At 40.8% G+C, this 15,303-nt stretch overlaps 1 protein-coding gene across 1 annotated transcript in view; it reads left to right on the top strand.

Moving 5' to 3' along the window:
- Nucleotides 1-3,860: 3,860 nt before the first annotated feature.
- The window catches only part of LOC126199653 (beta-1,3-galactosyltransferase 1-like), a 280,525-nt gene continuing 269,082 nt past the window's right edge, over nt 3,861-15,303 (top strand). The window contains exons 1-2 of the mRNA XM_049936581.1: nt 3,861-3,892; nt 4,021-4,205. Coding sequence (XP_049792538.1) covers nt 3,861-3,892; nt 4,021-4,205 — 217 coding nt within the window. The remainder of the gene's footprint in view (nt 3,893-4,020; nt 4,206-15,303) is intronic.

The following is a 15,303-nucleotide window of genomic DNA, read 5'->3' as shown; positions in this document are numbered from 1 at the left end:
AGTAACAGGAAGAGAATCTCGATTCGTAAGAGGGATCGATTATCGATATATTATACGTAATGAACTACGTTCGGATCCTTCAGATGGCGAGTCCAGCTCGCACTTGACCAATTTTCCATTATACACCCAATAATTGACCCAAGGTACTCTAAAATTCCCCTACAAACTCCTAGGACTTGAGGATGGGATTGAGCAGCTAAAGTTTTGAATTGGAACGATGTCCGGAAACGTACCGTTTCCATGCTATAGATATTTGAAAACATGTTTACTAAGTAGATATCCAAGAGGGTAGTCATGGTGGGATTGTGTTCTCAATTCTCGAAACAATCACGTCTGGGCGGACGAAAACTCACATGACACACATGTCCAGGGGTCTGGAGTGCCACTTATTCACAGATTTGGTATCAATGTGTGGGTGGGTATCTGGATGGTCATGCTACTGGGCTGTGCATGTTTCCACCCAAGCTCATGGGAACCATCTACCCGTCCTTCCTGCGACAAGCTTTGGGCGCGCTGTTGGATGCTGTGTCATTGAACGTCTGTCAGGGAATGTGGTTTCAGCATAACGGTGCATCCGCTCACTTTTCACGTCATGTTTGGGAACAGGTGGACCACTGATGCGGACACAGATGAATAGGCCGACGTGGTCCCATCGCATGGCCTTCACGAGTACAGGATTTGATTCCATTGGACTTTTTCCTCTGGGGTGGAATGAAGAGTTTGGTTTATGAGACTCCTGCAGAGGCAGAAGATCTGGTGGTACAAGTTATGGTCGCTGCAGGACAGACTGCAGAGACACCAGGCGTGATAGAGCCTTGTACCATAACGTCATCCATAGGTACAATCTGTGTATCGAACATTGTGGTCACTGTTCTGGCGTAACATCAAGCGCCGGCACGTTGGCCTGGAATGTTACAGAAAGGAGAGCTGTGAGACGGTGCCAGCCAATAGTACGCTGACTAGGACGGCACCACGACAGGAGCGGCCCCTATACGGAGAGAATATAAGCGCCGCTCCGACTAGCCGCTGCCGCTCTAGAAGACGAGCCGTCATCCAAACGCTTTAGCCGTGACTTAGGTTTTGCTTGCATTGGAATTGCATATACCAAAGAACAATGATTATTTGCATGTCGCCATTTGGTTTCGACACCTCTTTGTGAAAACGGAAACATAAGTATGGTCACTTTAATATACTGTTATAAACTCTATTAATAAGATTTGTTGTCTATCTATCCGAGAAAACAGCTTCCTAGACACCCTATATTAGACGAGTGGACAGGGTACGACAGTTACCCTATCAAATGTTATTTCTACTGGATCAGAATGCTAACCCTCCTTTGCAAAGGAAAAAAGCGCTTTAAGTGTAACTGTAAACAGCAATGTTATTGAAAACTGATTAAGTTTACGTTTTGTTTCTTTGGTTATTAATGAGTGGCATTGTAAAATAGCTGATGTATTGGGTCACGCCTAATAAATTATTTGTAAAAGTGGCCGCGTAACCAGTTTCTTTTCAAACGGGAGTAACACGGAAATGGTACGAGGGTCACTCCAAAAGAAATGCACACTATTTTTGTAAAAATACAGTTTTCATTCTGCACGAGTGAAAGTTTTACGGTGTGTAGATACATCCTTCCTGCTTGTTTTCAAACTTAGTTCAACCTGTTCCCGTGAGTGGCGCCGTCACAGCATGTCTTCAAGATAGCTGCTACACTTGACGTTCGTCAGAAGCAACGTGCTGTCATAGAATTCCTGTGCTGTGAAAACGAGACAGTGGGAAACATCTAAAAGAGGTTGAAAAAGGTCTATGGAGATGCTGCTGTCGATCGCAGTACAGTTAGTCGGTGGGCAAGCAGGTTACGTGATGAAAGCGGGCACGGCAATATTGAGGATTGTCCTCGCAGCGGCAGGCCTCGTACTGCACACACTCCAGACAATGTGCAGAGAGTTAACGAATTGGTGACTGCTGACAGACGCATCACAGTGAACGAATTGTCACGCTATGTTGGGATAGGGGAAGGAAGTGTTTGCAGAATACTGAAAGTGTTGGCGTTAAAAAAGATTTGTGCCAGGTGAATTCCCAGGATGTTGACAGTGGCTCACAAAGAAATAAGAAAAGCGGTTTTCTTGGAAGAATTGTGACAGGTGATGAAACATGGCTCCATCATTTTTCACCAGAGACGAAGAGGCAATCAATGGAGTGGCTTCATGAAAATTCACCCAAAGAAAAAAAATTCAAAACCACACCTTCTGCTGCTGGAAAAGTTACGGGTACGGTGTTTTCCGATTCCGAAGGACTCTTGCTTGTGGACATCATGCCAAGTGGAACCACCATAAATTCTGATGCATATATGACGACACTGAAGAAACTTCAAGCTCGACTGAGTCGTGTTCGACCACATCGGCGAAAGCAGGATGTTTTGCTGTTGCACGACAATGCATGGCGACATGTCAGTCAAAAAACCATGGAAGCGATCACAAAACTCGGATGGACAACACTGAAACACCCGCCTTACAGTACTGACCTGGCTCCGTGTGACTATTATCTCTTTGGGAAACTGAAAGACTCTCTTCGTGGAACAAGGTTTGAAGATGATGACTCCCCTGTGCACGCTGCCAAACAGTGGCTCCAACAGGTTGGTCCAGAATTTTACTGTACGGATATACAGGCGCTGGTTCCAAGGTGGCGTAAGGCAGTTGAGAGGGATGGAAATTATGTGTAGAAATGAAAATATTGTTCCTAAAGGATGTATCTACACACTGTAAAACTTTCAAACATGTAGAATTAAAGATGGATTTAAAAAAAAATAGTGTGCATTTCTTTGGGAGTGACCCTCGTACGTTTCTGGACATGGCATCCAATCCAAAATACCGGTTGATCAAAAAGTCAGTATGAATTTGAAAACTTAATAAACCACGGAATAATGTAGATAGAGAGGTAAAAACTGACACACATGCTTGGAATGACATGGGGTTTTATTAGAACCAAAGAAAAAACAAATTTCACAAAATGTCCGACAGATCTCTTGCGCGCGTCATTTGGTGATGATCGTGTGCTCAGATGCCACTTTCGTCATGCTTGGCCTCCCAGGTCCCCAGACCTCAGTCCGTGCGATTATTGGCTTTGGGGTTACCCGAAGTCGCAAGTGTATCGTGATCGACCGACATCTCTAGCGATGCTGAAAGACAACATCCGACGCCAATGCCTCACCATAACTCCGGAGATGCTTTACAGTGCTGTTCACAACATTATTCCTCGACTACATCTATTGTTGGGGAATGATGGTGAACATATTGAGCATTTCTTGTAAAGAACATCACCTTTGCTTTGTCGTACTTTGTTATGCTAATTATTGCTATTCTGATCAGATGAAGCGCCATCTGTCGGACATTTTTAGAACTTTTGTATTATTTTGGTTCTAATAAAACCCCATGTCATTCGAAGCATGTGTGCCAATTTGTACCTCTCTATCTACATTATTCCGTGATTTATTTAGTTTTCAAATTTATGCTGAGTGTTTGATCACCCGGTATTATCTACTCAGTCCCGTCTACAAGTCGTAGAAATTTGTAAGGGGATTTTAGAGCACCCTCTACATCAGTGCAATCAGAAAATACTATATAATTTAATAATTTTGTAAAAAATCGAATTTTCGATTATTCAGAAGTCTCTTGTGCGCTCATACCTTTAGAGTTTTACAAGAAGAAAATGTAGGTGAGGTTTCACAGAGACAAAAAATAAAACGCTTTTTACTTAAATGTATCTCTGACGAAGGGGCCGTTAACCACGGATTTGCGCCACGCAGGAAGGTAGGTAGTTTTACTGTGGGGTGGGGGGTTGGGTGGAGGGGAGGAAGGGGTGGGATGGTGCCGAAGCTTTGGAAGTTCTGCCAGAGGCGCGTGGTCACCTCAGCACGGCTATACTCGCGTGCCCTGCAGTGACCAGGAGGCGTCATTTCTCACCAGTTTTGTCGCGGAGGGATACGCACGCCACGAGGCGTGCCTGTGCTGGTTTGCCGCCAAGGTCACGAGCCGGCGGGCTGGCGAGGTGCTGTGCGGCGCGCCGCGAGCGGCCGAAGCCAGTGCTGCGCGGAACATCGGCCGAGCTGGAGGCAGGCGCGGACGTAGCGGAAGCGGCGGCGGGGGCGGCGCAGGCGGAGGCGGCGATGCCGCGCTTCTGGAGGCGGCGATCGGCGCTGGCGCTCGCAGGTACTCGCCGCGGACGGAGGTCCGCAAACCAGCCCGCTGCGGCAGCCGCGGGTGTTCAACTTTTCTTGCTGCAACGCCGCACACGGTGCAACTTTTGCGCAATCGTCGGCACCTTGGCGACCACACGCTTGCCTGAAGGCGTCGTCTCTATCGGGTTCATCACTCATCGGTGGTTTGGTCAACAACACATTTGTTAGAAAGAATGTGAATGGTGTTCTTTTTCGTCGGTGCTGAATTCGAAAACGAAATAAGCTTTATTCTTTCGAGTTAATTTTTTTTTTATGAAAGTCTACCCTGCGTCTATCGAAATCCTTGAAAACGCTGCGTATTGGTTACTCTCCTGTAGCCTAATGCAAATTTTCTGCATAATTAATTGTTGGAAAATAATCGAAATACGTACAAGGAAGTATCACCACGCTCGATCCTCAGTTCAGAAATCTGTCTCCAGGAAGTGTATGTGGTTTGGCAGCACTGTCGATGAGCCGTGATTGAACACGGAGAACCGCGTTGTGTTTGTTGTCACTTGCATCTCGGAACTGAGAATGCTGACAGTTGTTGGAAGTGCCTGTTTGTTCTTCTAAGCTGGTAAAAGTTTGTGGTATGTGTTTTGTGTTAGTTCATAAGAAGAAATGCTCGTTCCTGTGTAAACAAAACAAATTGTTTTTGTTATATCTGTGGAGAGTTACGTCTGAACAGTCAAAACGAAAACTTAACGCTGTCGTAAAGGAATGCTACAAACTTTATATCGGTTGTGAGATTGGCGATCAGGGCGAGAATCTGGTCACCCACATAAGATGTTCATGTGCTACACTCCTGACAGGTTGGTTTAAATGACTAAGTATACGTTCTTGTTATGTTCCCATGATTTTCTGGGAGCCACCGTACAACACATTTGATTGTTATTTTTGTCTGACAGAAATAGATAGATCGCCTCCAAAACAAACAAAACTATGCAATTTACCATCTTATACATGGGCTGCATGTCACAGTGAAGAATTGCCAATTACAGTGCATCCTGAGAATGTGGCGTTCAGTAGCTGATCATTAAGGCATCTTCCAGGATAATCTTGGAGCCATTAGTGACGAACATGGAGCACCGTTTCAGCAAGACCTTTCACAAATGGAAAACCGTTATCGAGGTAACTGGAAAACAGCAATATTGTCTGACTAGCTGGACCCCACGAATCGACGTTCCTGAGGCAATGTTTTGCTTTACTTAGCTTTACTCCAATGATACTCACTTCTTTGTTTACTTAGTTTGCTGAAAGATTTCACTGTTATTTTCATTTGGAAGTCTTGTCCGAGAAAGTTTCATTTTGTTAATTAAAGTGCACTTACTCACGGAGGTCCTGTGTGGGCTGTAATTATCGTATGACATCGAAACTCGGTAGCCATGCTGATGAGTTAATGCGGAACTGATTTCAGCTGAAAAAAATTATTTCCCCTTATGTCCACCAGGTGCGTCTCAGCTCGTACTGAAGAAACTGTGTAAGTAGTGGTTAATAATAAAATTATCACTATACATTTCTCATTACTTTGATCTTTTCTGCCCACGTCCTGTCTCTAATAGGTTACATATGAAAGCATTTCGATGCCTCTTTCTTGCATTCTCAAAGCCATATTTGCACCTGGTGGCCAAAATTGGAACTAATTTTTTTCCAGCGTAAATCGGTTTAGCAGCAAATCGATCACAGCCCACACTGAACAGCTACACTTTAATTATAACCACTCAGTATAATATGTAGGCAACCATAAACATTTACATAACCAATGTTACGAATGTTTTAAATCAGATATGGATTGGGGCGAATTATCTTCCAGAAACACTGTGTAGTCTTGAAACTGAAAAAAGATTTTGTGGTTTGTAATGACACATTTCATCACATGATTTGAAGAGTACTGTAGCGGCGCTGGTGTTCGATACTCGCAGAGAAAAACGTTGAAAACGTTGCGGACTAGTCCAGTATGCGTTGTGAGTGTGGACATACGCTTACCGGCAGCGCATTACCGAGGGGGTGGCGAAACAGCCACCTGCCAATGACGCACGCACAGAGGGTTCGCAAGCGCTGGGGAGGGAGAAAAAAACGAAGAGGAATCCATCATCATTTCACCATATAGTAGAGCTGCATAGCCTTCACGTAAAAATATGGTAGCTGTAGTTTCTCCTTGTTTTCAGTATTCGCAGTATCAATATACAAAGGCTACGTTACAAAGCCGATCGGTCAGTCATTCAGACTGCTGCTCCTGCTAATATAGTGCATCAACTTCAAGTTGGCCCATCACCTGCCTATTGTTGATTGGGTAGAAATCGGATCTATGGTAGGTTTATCAAGTAGTAGTTCTTTTATTTTAATATCTCCATATGAGAGTTAGTAATTCCTGCCCACCTCCTTTTACACATTACAGTAATAGGAATTCTTCTACAGAACAGAAATGATTGCCACGGACAAACGTTTTTGGTTTGTTTTCAAATTTTACTTTACTATCTGTCAGACACTTCATACCCTGGATAGATTATCAAAATGTCTTGTGGCAGCATTGTGTATCCCACTTTGTGCTAAATACAACCTTAATGTGAAGTAATGGATGTCATTTTCTCCGTCTAGTATTGTAATTGTTTACATCGTTGTTCCTTTTGAACTGCAATGGATTATTTACAAAAAATTTCGTGAGGGAATAAATATACTGTGAAGCAGTAGTCAGACTGCCAAACTCTTTTAATAGATGTCTACAAGATGATCGTGGATGAACGCCACGTATTGTTTTTACAGCACGTTCTTGCGCAATGAAGACTTTCTTTCTTAAAGATGAGTTACCCCAGAACATTATTCCATATGACATTACTAAATGAAAATATGCAAAATATGTCAACTTACTGATAGTTCGGTAAATCTTCCCAAGATTTACGATGATTGTAAATGTAGCAGTGGCTGAATTAAGTTGTTTAATGAGTTCCAAAATAAGGTTTTCCCGGTTTAAATTCTCATCAATATTAACACTTAATAATTTTGAAGTTTTCACTGTACTTATTGTTCCTCACCATGTGTTACAATTCGTATTAGTGTAGTATCCCTAGATGTGCATAACTGAATATGTTGTGCCTTTTTAAAATTTTGGTTGAGCCCATTCGCAGAAAACGAGTCAATGATACTTTTAAGAGCATTGTTTACTATTTGTTTCTGCACATATGCTTGGATTGATTACAATACTTGTGTCATATGCTAAAAGAACTAATTCTGCCTGTTGTATATTAGACGGTAGATCGTTTACGTATGTGAGGAACAATTTGTTAAACGTTTTAGCGATGAAGCAGAGAACGTACTGTGAAGGTCTGTACCAAGATAATGATGTGAGCGGGGTGAAAAAGTATGAGGAGGAATAAGGAGATATACCACAAGGGTGTACGGGATGTAAACGATAACTGGTTACAACGTACCACAATGGTGTAGCTGAACTAGAGACGGACAGTTTGATATTGTACACGTGCGGTCTGTCACGCCGAGAAACAACCTCAAAATAGCCTACAAAAGCAACAGAAAGTTAATTTAAACTTCCCCGTGCAGGCGATGAAAGAAAAAAAACACTTTTATAAGCGTTTTGCAAAGGCCAATTACGTTTACAATACGATCCAAACAAAGGTGACTATATTTCTAGCGATCGAAGTTGGGACCAGTTTTATGACTGCTCACTGCTCGGGGTGCAACAATGCTCCGTAACTGTTATACATAGTTAAAGCTTACAACGAAATGAACAGTAGGCACCAAATGATAATATAACAAATGTAATCTAAAACATAGGCACATTCATAGTTATTGTATAACTATAATACACTTGGATCCTGAAAGTTAGTAAACGGGACAACACTTCCAGAAGTGGACAACACTTGCTTAGGTGTCTTTACAATGTTTTTAACACTTAGTTGTTTGTACCACCATACTTCTGTGCTGTGACGAATGCATTTGATTCAGCAAATGTTTGTTTCCATTTAAGTTTAAGAAGTGATAGAATTCAGAACAACTGTATTTCAAATTAAGTTTCACCATTAGTGTCGTATTCGATACTTCTACATTCATTTTACTTTTGTCGGTTTTCTACATCTTATTCATCAAAGAAAGACAAGCCTGACTGCTGCATTTCTACCTGGAAGATATAACACAAACTCTATAATCTTAGAAATATTTTAATAAGATATATGTTTGGATGTTAAGTACTGGAACATTTGTAGCAAACATATATCACTGGAAGTTGCTCACTCACAGAAAGTTCCGTAGCTAAAGACTGGAAAGTTGCTCAAGTCACACCAATACCCAAAAAGGGAAATAGGAGTAATCCGCTGAATTACAGGCCCATATCTCTAACGTCGATTTGCAGTAGGGTTTTGGAACTTATACTGTATTCGAACATTATGAAGTACCTCGAAGAAAACGATTTACTGACTCATACTCAGCACGGATTCAGAAAATATCGTTCTTGCGGAACACAACTAGATCCTTATACTCACGAAGTAATGAGTGCTATCGACAGGGGATGTCAAATTGACTCCATATTTTTAGATTTTCAGAAGGCTTTCGAAACCGTTCCTCACAAGCGTCTTCTAACCAAACTGTGTGCCTATGAAATATCGCCTCAGTTGTACGACTGGATTCGAGATTTTCTGTCAGAAAGGTCACAGTTCGTAGTAATAGACGGAAAGTCATCCAGTAAAACAGAAGTAATATACGGCGTTCCCCAAGGAAGTGTTATAGGCTCTCTATTGTTCCTGATCTATATTAACGACAAAGGAGACAATCTGAGTAGCCCTCTTAGATTGTTTGCAGATGATGCTCTCATTTACCGTCTTGTAAAGTCATCAGATGACCAAAATGAACTTGCAGAATGTTTTAGATAATATATCCGTGAGGTGCGAAAAGTGGAAATTGACCCTGAATAAAGAAAAATGTTAAGTTATTCACGTGAGTACTAAAAGAAATCAGCTAAATTTCGATTACGCGATACGTCACACAAATCTGAAGGCTGTAAATTCAACTAAATACTTAGGGATTACAATTATAAATAAACTAAATTGGAACGACCACATAGATAATGTTGTGGGTAGAGCAAACCAAAGACTGCGATTCGTTGGCAGAACAGTTAGAATGTGCAACAGATCTACTAAAGGGACTGCTTACACTACACGTGTCCGCCGTATTCTGGAGTATTGCTGTGCGGTGTGGGATCCGTATCAGATGGGACTGATGGAAGATATTGAAAAAGTTCAAAGAAGAGAGGCTCGTTTTATATTATCGCGAAATAGGGGAGATAGTGCCACAGACATGATACGTGAATTGGAGTGGCGATCATTAAAACAAAGGCGTTTTTCATTGCGACTGTATCTTCTCATGAAATTTCAATCACCAGTTTTCTCCTCCGATTGCGAAAGCATGCTGTTGGCATCCACCTATATAGGGAGAAATGATCGTCACGATAAAATAAGAGAAATCAGGGCTCGAACAGAAACATTTAGGTGCTCGTTTTTCACGCGCGCCGTTAGGGAGTGGAACGGTAGAGACACAGCTTGAAGGAATGGTTCACTGAACCCTCTGCCAGGCACTTTATTGTGAATAGCAGAGTAATCACGTAGATGTAGATGTAGATGTTTTATCTATGAAATGTGAAACTATTACCTAACATGAAACTTTTTCCTTGTAGTTGGCCTAATAAGCATTTGATATTGGTAGTGCATGAATTATGTTCTCTCGTGTTATTTATGTTAATGAGGTAGATAAAAATGACAATTTTTGTTACAAATGCTGCAATATTAGAAAGGCCTATTTCGTTTTATCAAGCAGAGAGTGACAAAATAGACGTAATCAAATCGAGAAACCATACCAGTCTTGGGTACTATTCGTATTAACAGCTTCTTTCAGTACTAGACAACGACAATTTGGCTTTTCACGTAGCAGCGTTTGACGAACTTGGATGACGTAATAGATTCTTTCGCAGAAAAGGAAAGCACGCCGTGTAAGGCTGTAGCATGATTAGAGAGAAAAAAAATGCTGGGACCTAAGGACTGAAGAAATGTGAACTGTTTTGCTTGTCTCTTGTCTTTACTCGTTTTATGTTTTCTGTATTTAATTGTATGTCACACAGAAGAGAAAGTTACTAGCTAATAGGCAATAAAGAGTGCAAATTTTGTGAAGAACTCTTATTCTCTCGGTCACAAATAATTCCACCCAGTATTAATTGTGTGTTTTTAAGGGGGTAGGATGTCAAACCGGCCAACTGGGAGCAGAAGAGGTATCAGAAAGGACATTTTAATTTTCATTGACCTGAATATAGATTTGATGGCTTCCATTACAAAATATACAAGTTTGAATTCCACAGAGCGAAATACAGCGACGTGCGATAGGAGAATGCTGTGTGAAGAAGTCTGTCACTGCACTTTGGCACACTTAAGACCAAATAATATGTCTTGTATTTCCTCGAACATATATGTTTTATATATCAAGCTCTTCAGAAAGATATGCACTACCAAATGACACAGTTTTAAAAAATCGACTTTTTAAAAATTTTTGACGTCCTGTCTCAAACGCTGGATGATGAAAGGGGGGGGGGGGACGGAAGGGGGCGCCACTATCAAGTTTTCTCTCCGGTTCGGAAATATCGTAGATCCGGGGCTGACACAGTAGTTTCGTAGTAAGAAGGTCAGTCAAACAAGACGATTTAATTGTTAATTTTATGCTGTTGAAATTCACGATATTCTTAGGTAAAATTTACAGAAACGTTCATTTTACATTTTGTAAGTGCACGAACAAGGGGTTTTTAATGTTCGAGATCGACTTCAACGAAAATCCCGCACAGCGCTCATGCGTTGTGGCTTATGTAGCTTTTGTAGCCCAATTTGAGGCCGTTCTCCCGTTTGATAGACCGCTCAAGTGTCCCACATCAATTCGTGCTCGTCGACTTCACCTACGTCACTGTAGTACGTTGTAAACAGTTTTCATTTACACTCTGCTGGTATTATGTCTGTGAGCTAGAATTTTCTTCTATAACACACACTTCATAATCACGCTACGCACAAAGCAAGCGAGGCACAGTACAATGTGCTCATCAGCTGTTGACAACCCTCTCCCACATCGATCGCGCGTTGCTTTTTATTGATTTTTTCCTTAGTTGAGGGGGCACTATTTAAAAGATGCAACAAAGCCACAAATTTGAAGGTACAGCAATGAAATTTTGCACCTTGCTTTACGTGAAAATAACACATTTACTATTAAGTTCCTTGGATTATGCATATTTAACTCTTTTATGGAATTTAAAAACTTTTTCAGAAACTATTCAAGATTTTTCTTCAAAATTTTCTCTGATTAATCTGTTTGCATATAGTAAACTTCTCTCATGAGGTTTCTTTCAATGTATCGAATACGAGAATTTTAATAATTTTTCATTATAATTCTGTAAGTATAATATAAAATTCTGCAAAATTCCAAGCACTTTGCCCAGTATCTCAGCTGACGCTCACAATTCCAAAATTTACTCTCGAGACAACATTTACTGGGTTTATGGAAATAAGTGTACAGAATTCAGAATTCCATAGTTTAAACCGTCACACATTCTGAGAAAAAGGTATAGCAACTTCAAAAACGATAATTTTTAGGAAATGGAGTTTAAAGCGCAACCTAACGTTTTTTCTCACGTCACCTCCTCAGAAGCCCTCATATTCGTACTCGGAGTCCTATTTCCTCACAAGGCTTCTTTCGGCCTTCTTTCCTCTGCCAGGTCTTCAACTGACTTTTCAGCTGCAGAGAGTCGGTGTAAACCTATTTTCCTCAAGATGTCTTGAGTGAAATTTCCTGTCTTAAAACTCATTCTCACTAATACCTTCTTACTCCCTACGTTCCCATCATTCAATACAAGAAGTGCATCATAAGCGCCAATTTTGACAACTGTAGCAGGTGTAAATATGGTTTTAGGGCATAGTTAGCATATGAGTGGATTTATAGACTCATCTGGATTCTGGGTTTTGCCATGAACACACTTGTTTAGAACTTCAGGATTGGCGAGAGACCTGTACGTGGCCTTGACAACATCCAGGATACTATATGGAAGCCTCTCCTTGTGAATGTGGGGCTTGTTATCCCTCTGAGCCTGTAGGTGTTTACACCAGCTGTTGAGACACAGATGATCAATGGGATGTTCATTTGTTGACACCATGTGGAAGTATGTAGCCCATACTGCACTTTTCAAGTTACTTCCACTGGATAGGTCTGTCTGATAGCCTTGTCATTTCCGTCAGTAGCGCTAGGCAAAACAAGAACTGCTTCTTCATAAACAAATCAACTGGTTTGTTATTGTTTCTAAGATACGGTACAGAGTCATAGACGGTCAATAAAACCAAAGAACATGCTTCACCACCCTTTAGATGCATCCCACGCAAATTTGATGAAAGTAATCCAGGGAATGGTTGTTCACCGAGCTAGTATTGAAGTGTTGTTTCAATAAGTGGGCGTGGCAAGAATGCTGCATGACACATTTAATTATTTTTAACGAACTTTGCATGCAATTTCGTTATTGAAACTTTGGGAACTTATTGTTCATGAGTTCTGATAATAAATAAAAAATAAATTGAAAATCGGCATTTTCAGTCAATTTCATGAACGTCCTCCTGTAAACACGTTTAAGGTTAATCTAGTAAAAAACTGACTAATTGATTATTAATAAACGACTGAAAATAGCCAACTAACTATTTCTGTTTAAAACAGGTATTCCGGCTTTTAAGGCAAAATTTCTGGTTGAATGTAACGCCAAGTTTGGGTTTTCTATTTTTGAACCTGACAACTCTAGTAGGAAGGCGTGATGCCAACAGTGAACTTGTATTGCCCACTAAAAGCATATTCAAAACCACCACAAATCACTTCATTTTTTCGCATGTTTAAAAAACTATTTGATTTTTGTTTTCTTTAAGTGTATGGTATGTTGAGCAACCAAGAAATGAGACAGTTCACTTTACCCTTTGTGTTTAAAGCTGACGTAGTGTTACGAGAAAATGAACAGCTCGAGATCATCAACGTCTTCTTCGACGTAAGGTTAAACATCAGAGCCGAAGGTAGTATCGGATGAAGTACATCCAGCTGCTTATTTCCTGTAATTGCTGCAGTCTGCTTCAGCACTTCTGCTGTCAGTTCGTAATTGTGGCAACATTAGAGTCGACAAACTTCAAATGGTTCAAATGGCTCTGAGCACTATGGGACTTAACATCTGAGGTCATCAGTCCTCTAGGCTTAGAACCACTTAAACCTAACCTAAGGACATCACACACATCCATGCCCAAAGCAGGTTTCGAACCTGCGACCGTAGCAGCAGCGCGGTTCTAGACTGAAGCGCCTAGAACCGCTCGACCACAACGGCCGGCAGAATCGACAAAGTAGCATACTGTAGATTGTAATTGCGAAGTGTAGACGACAGTAATTTTGCTAGTAGCTTTTGTCAGCTAAGGTCGTACCCGTGTTACTTGTTTGTTAGATGGGTTGCATACCATTAGGCGTTACCTCAAAGCGATCTCACTAGCTCCCCCCTAAAAATCGGAAGCGATGAACCGTCTAGAAACTGATTCAGGCTATATAAAGGGTCGGATAACCTACGATCATTTTTGTTCCTCATAGCTATCCTCCTGCCCGTTACTTAAGAATAAACAGTATTGACAGCAAGGCTACAATTGTTAATGCTTAGTTCATATTTTCTTCGAAAATTGTTGCTTTGTAACGTGAAACAGATGGATTTTGTAGTAAAATAAAGCAAACAATACAGATTTATCACGTAGTGCTATAAAACGCAATTTCCTCAAAAAAAGCTAAAATGAAAAACAAAAATATGTCAAACATCGCTCCAATACTTCTTCGAACTTACAATTTTGTTTCAAAAAACAAAGACAAGTCGTCAGTTCCCAGTTTCTCTCTCGTACATTCATTTGTGTTTCTTTCCTTGCCAGTGCTACTAGTACTACCGGTAATCTTACTATTTACTGTCATTTAAGTACTGTACCAAAACAACCCAATCATAGAGCGCAACTCTAGTAAACATTGATTCTTCCTTCTCATTCCTGCTCAGATCGACAAAAATGAATTCTTCATTTCGGATCTCATCCTATTTCTCGCTTTAGTTTTAATAATGTTCATCTGGCTAAAATGTCTTCCCGATTCCGTATTCAACTATGCTAACACTAGTCGCGACAATGCAAACGTTGCCAGTTAGGGAAATGGAGTGATGTCACTTGTATCCCTATATTCAGGCACTTCACAACAGAAATTAACAGTGTCTGTGGTTTCGGATTATTTGACAACAGTTAAATTTTGCCACTGAAAATCAATTTTTGTGTATTCTGCTAGGGTCATTATTATGCGATATAAGTAGAGGATTCAATGGTTCCTCAACGTCTAGAAGAGCTTTCCACGCTAAAAGAAGTGAAATTCTCCTCAGAATTTTGTTGCTGTCTGGAAATCATGGCAACAATTGAATTATTAATTGGCAGACAAACTAGATGCATCTCTGACGTTAGGCGTGTTCTAGGTGTAAGTGTGTATGTTTATCAGCCTTTCTTTTGGTTTCATAGCCTAGATATTGTTTAGGATCTAAGTGCTTTTGCTTCTAAATTTAAATTTTTTGCACAGGATATGTAGGGACGACAACAACTTCAATTAATGGCTATTACCACAACGATGTCGTTCAACAGCTTGCGCGGATCTCCGTGTAGGATTCAAAACATTTATTAACCATTTGCAAATTCGAAAGAATGGGTTTCAGAAATACTGAATACGCCAAAGTGCATTCATCAGAAAACATTGCATGAAGCATTTCTGCAATGTAACACTTGTTTTTTATTAGCATTATTTCAAAGAGTGTCCTAAGCTCAACCACTGGTCTGTAATTCTATTTACGAAAGACCCTATGGACAGCAACTGCGTATCACATACACGTGGAAATTTGAGGGGTTCTGCTGCTTCCCTGATTGTCTTGTAAATTTCGTGAAACAACTATTGACGAGTTGAAGAACGCAAAAATCAGTTGCGCGATTCCCTAAGTAGGATGTCATGATTTCGTGACGGCGCTTAATTCGCAGCAG

Source organism: Schistocerca nitens, chromosome 8 (genome assembly GCF_023898315.1).
Source record: "Schistocerca nitens isolate TAMUIC-IGC-003100 chromosome 8, iqSchNite1.1, whole genome shotgun sequence".
Classification (NCBI taxonomy): domain Eukaryota; kingdom Metazoa; phylum Arthropoda; class Insecta; order Orthoptera; family Acrididae; genus Schistocerca; species Schistocerca nitens.
Note: the sequence above shows the minus strand (reverse complement) of the source record. Positions and strands in the feature narration are given on the sequence as shown.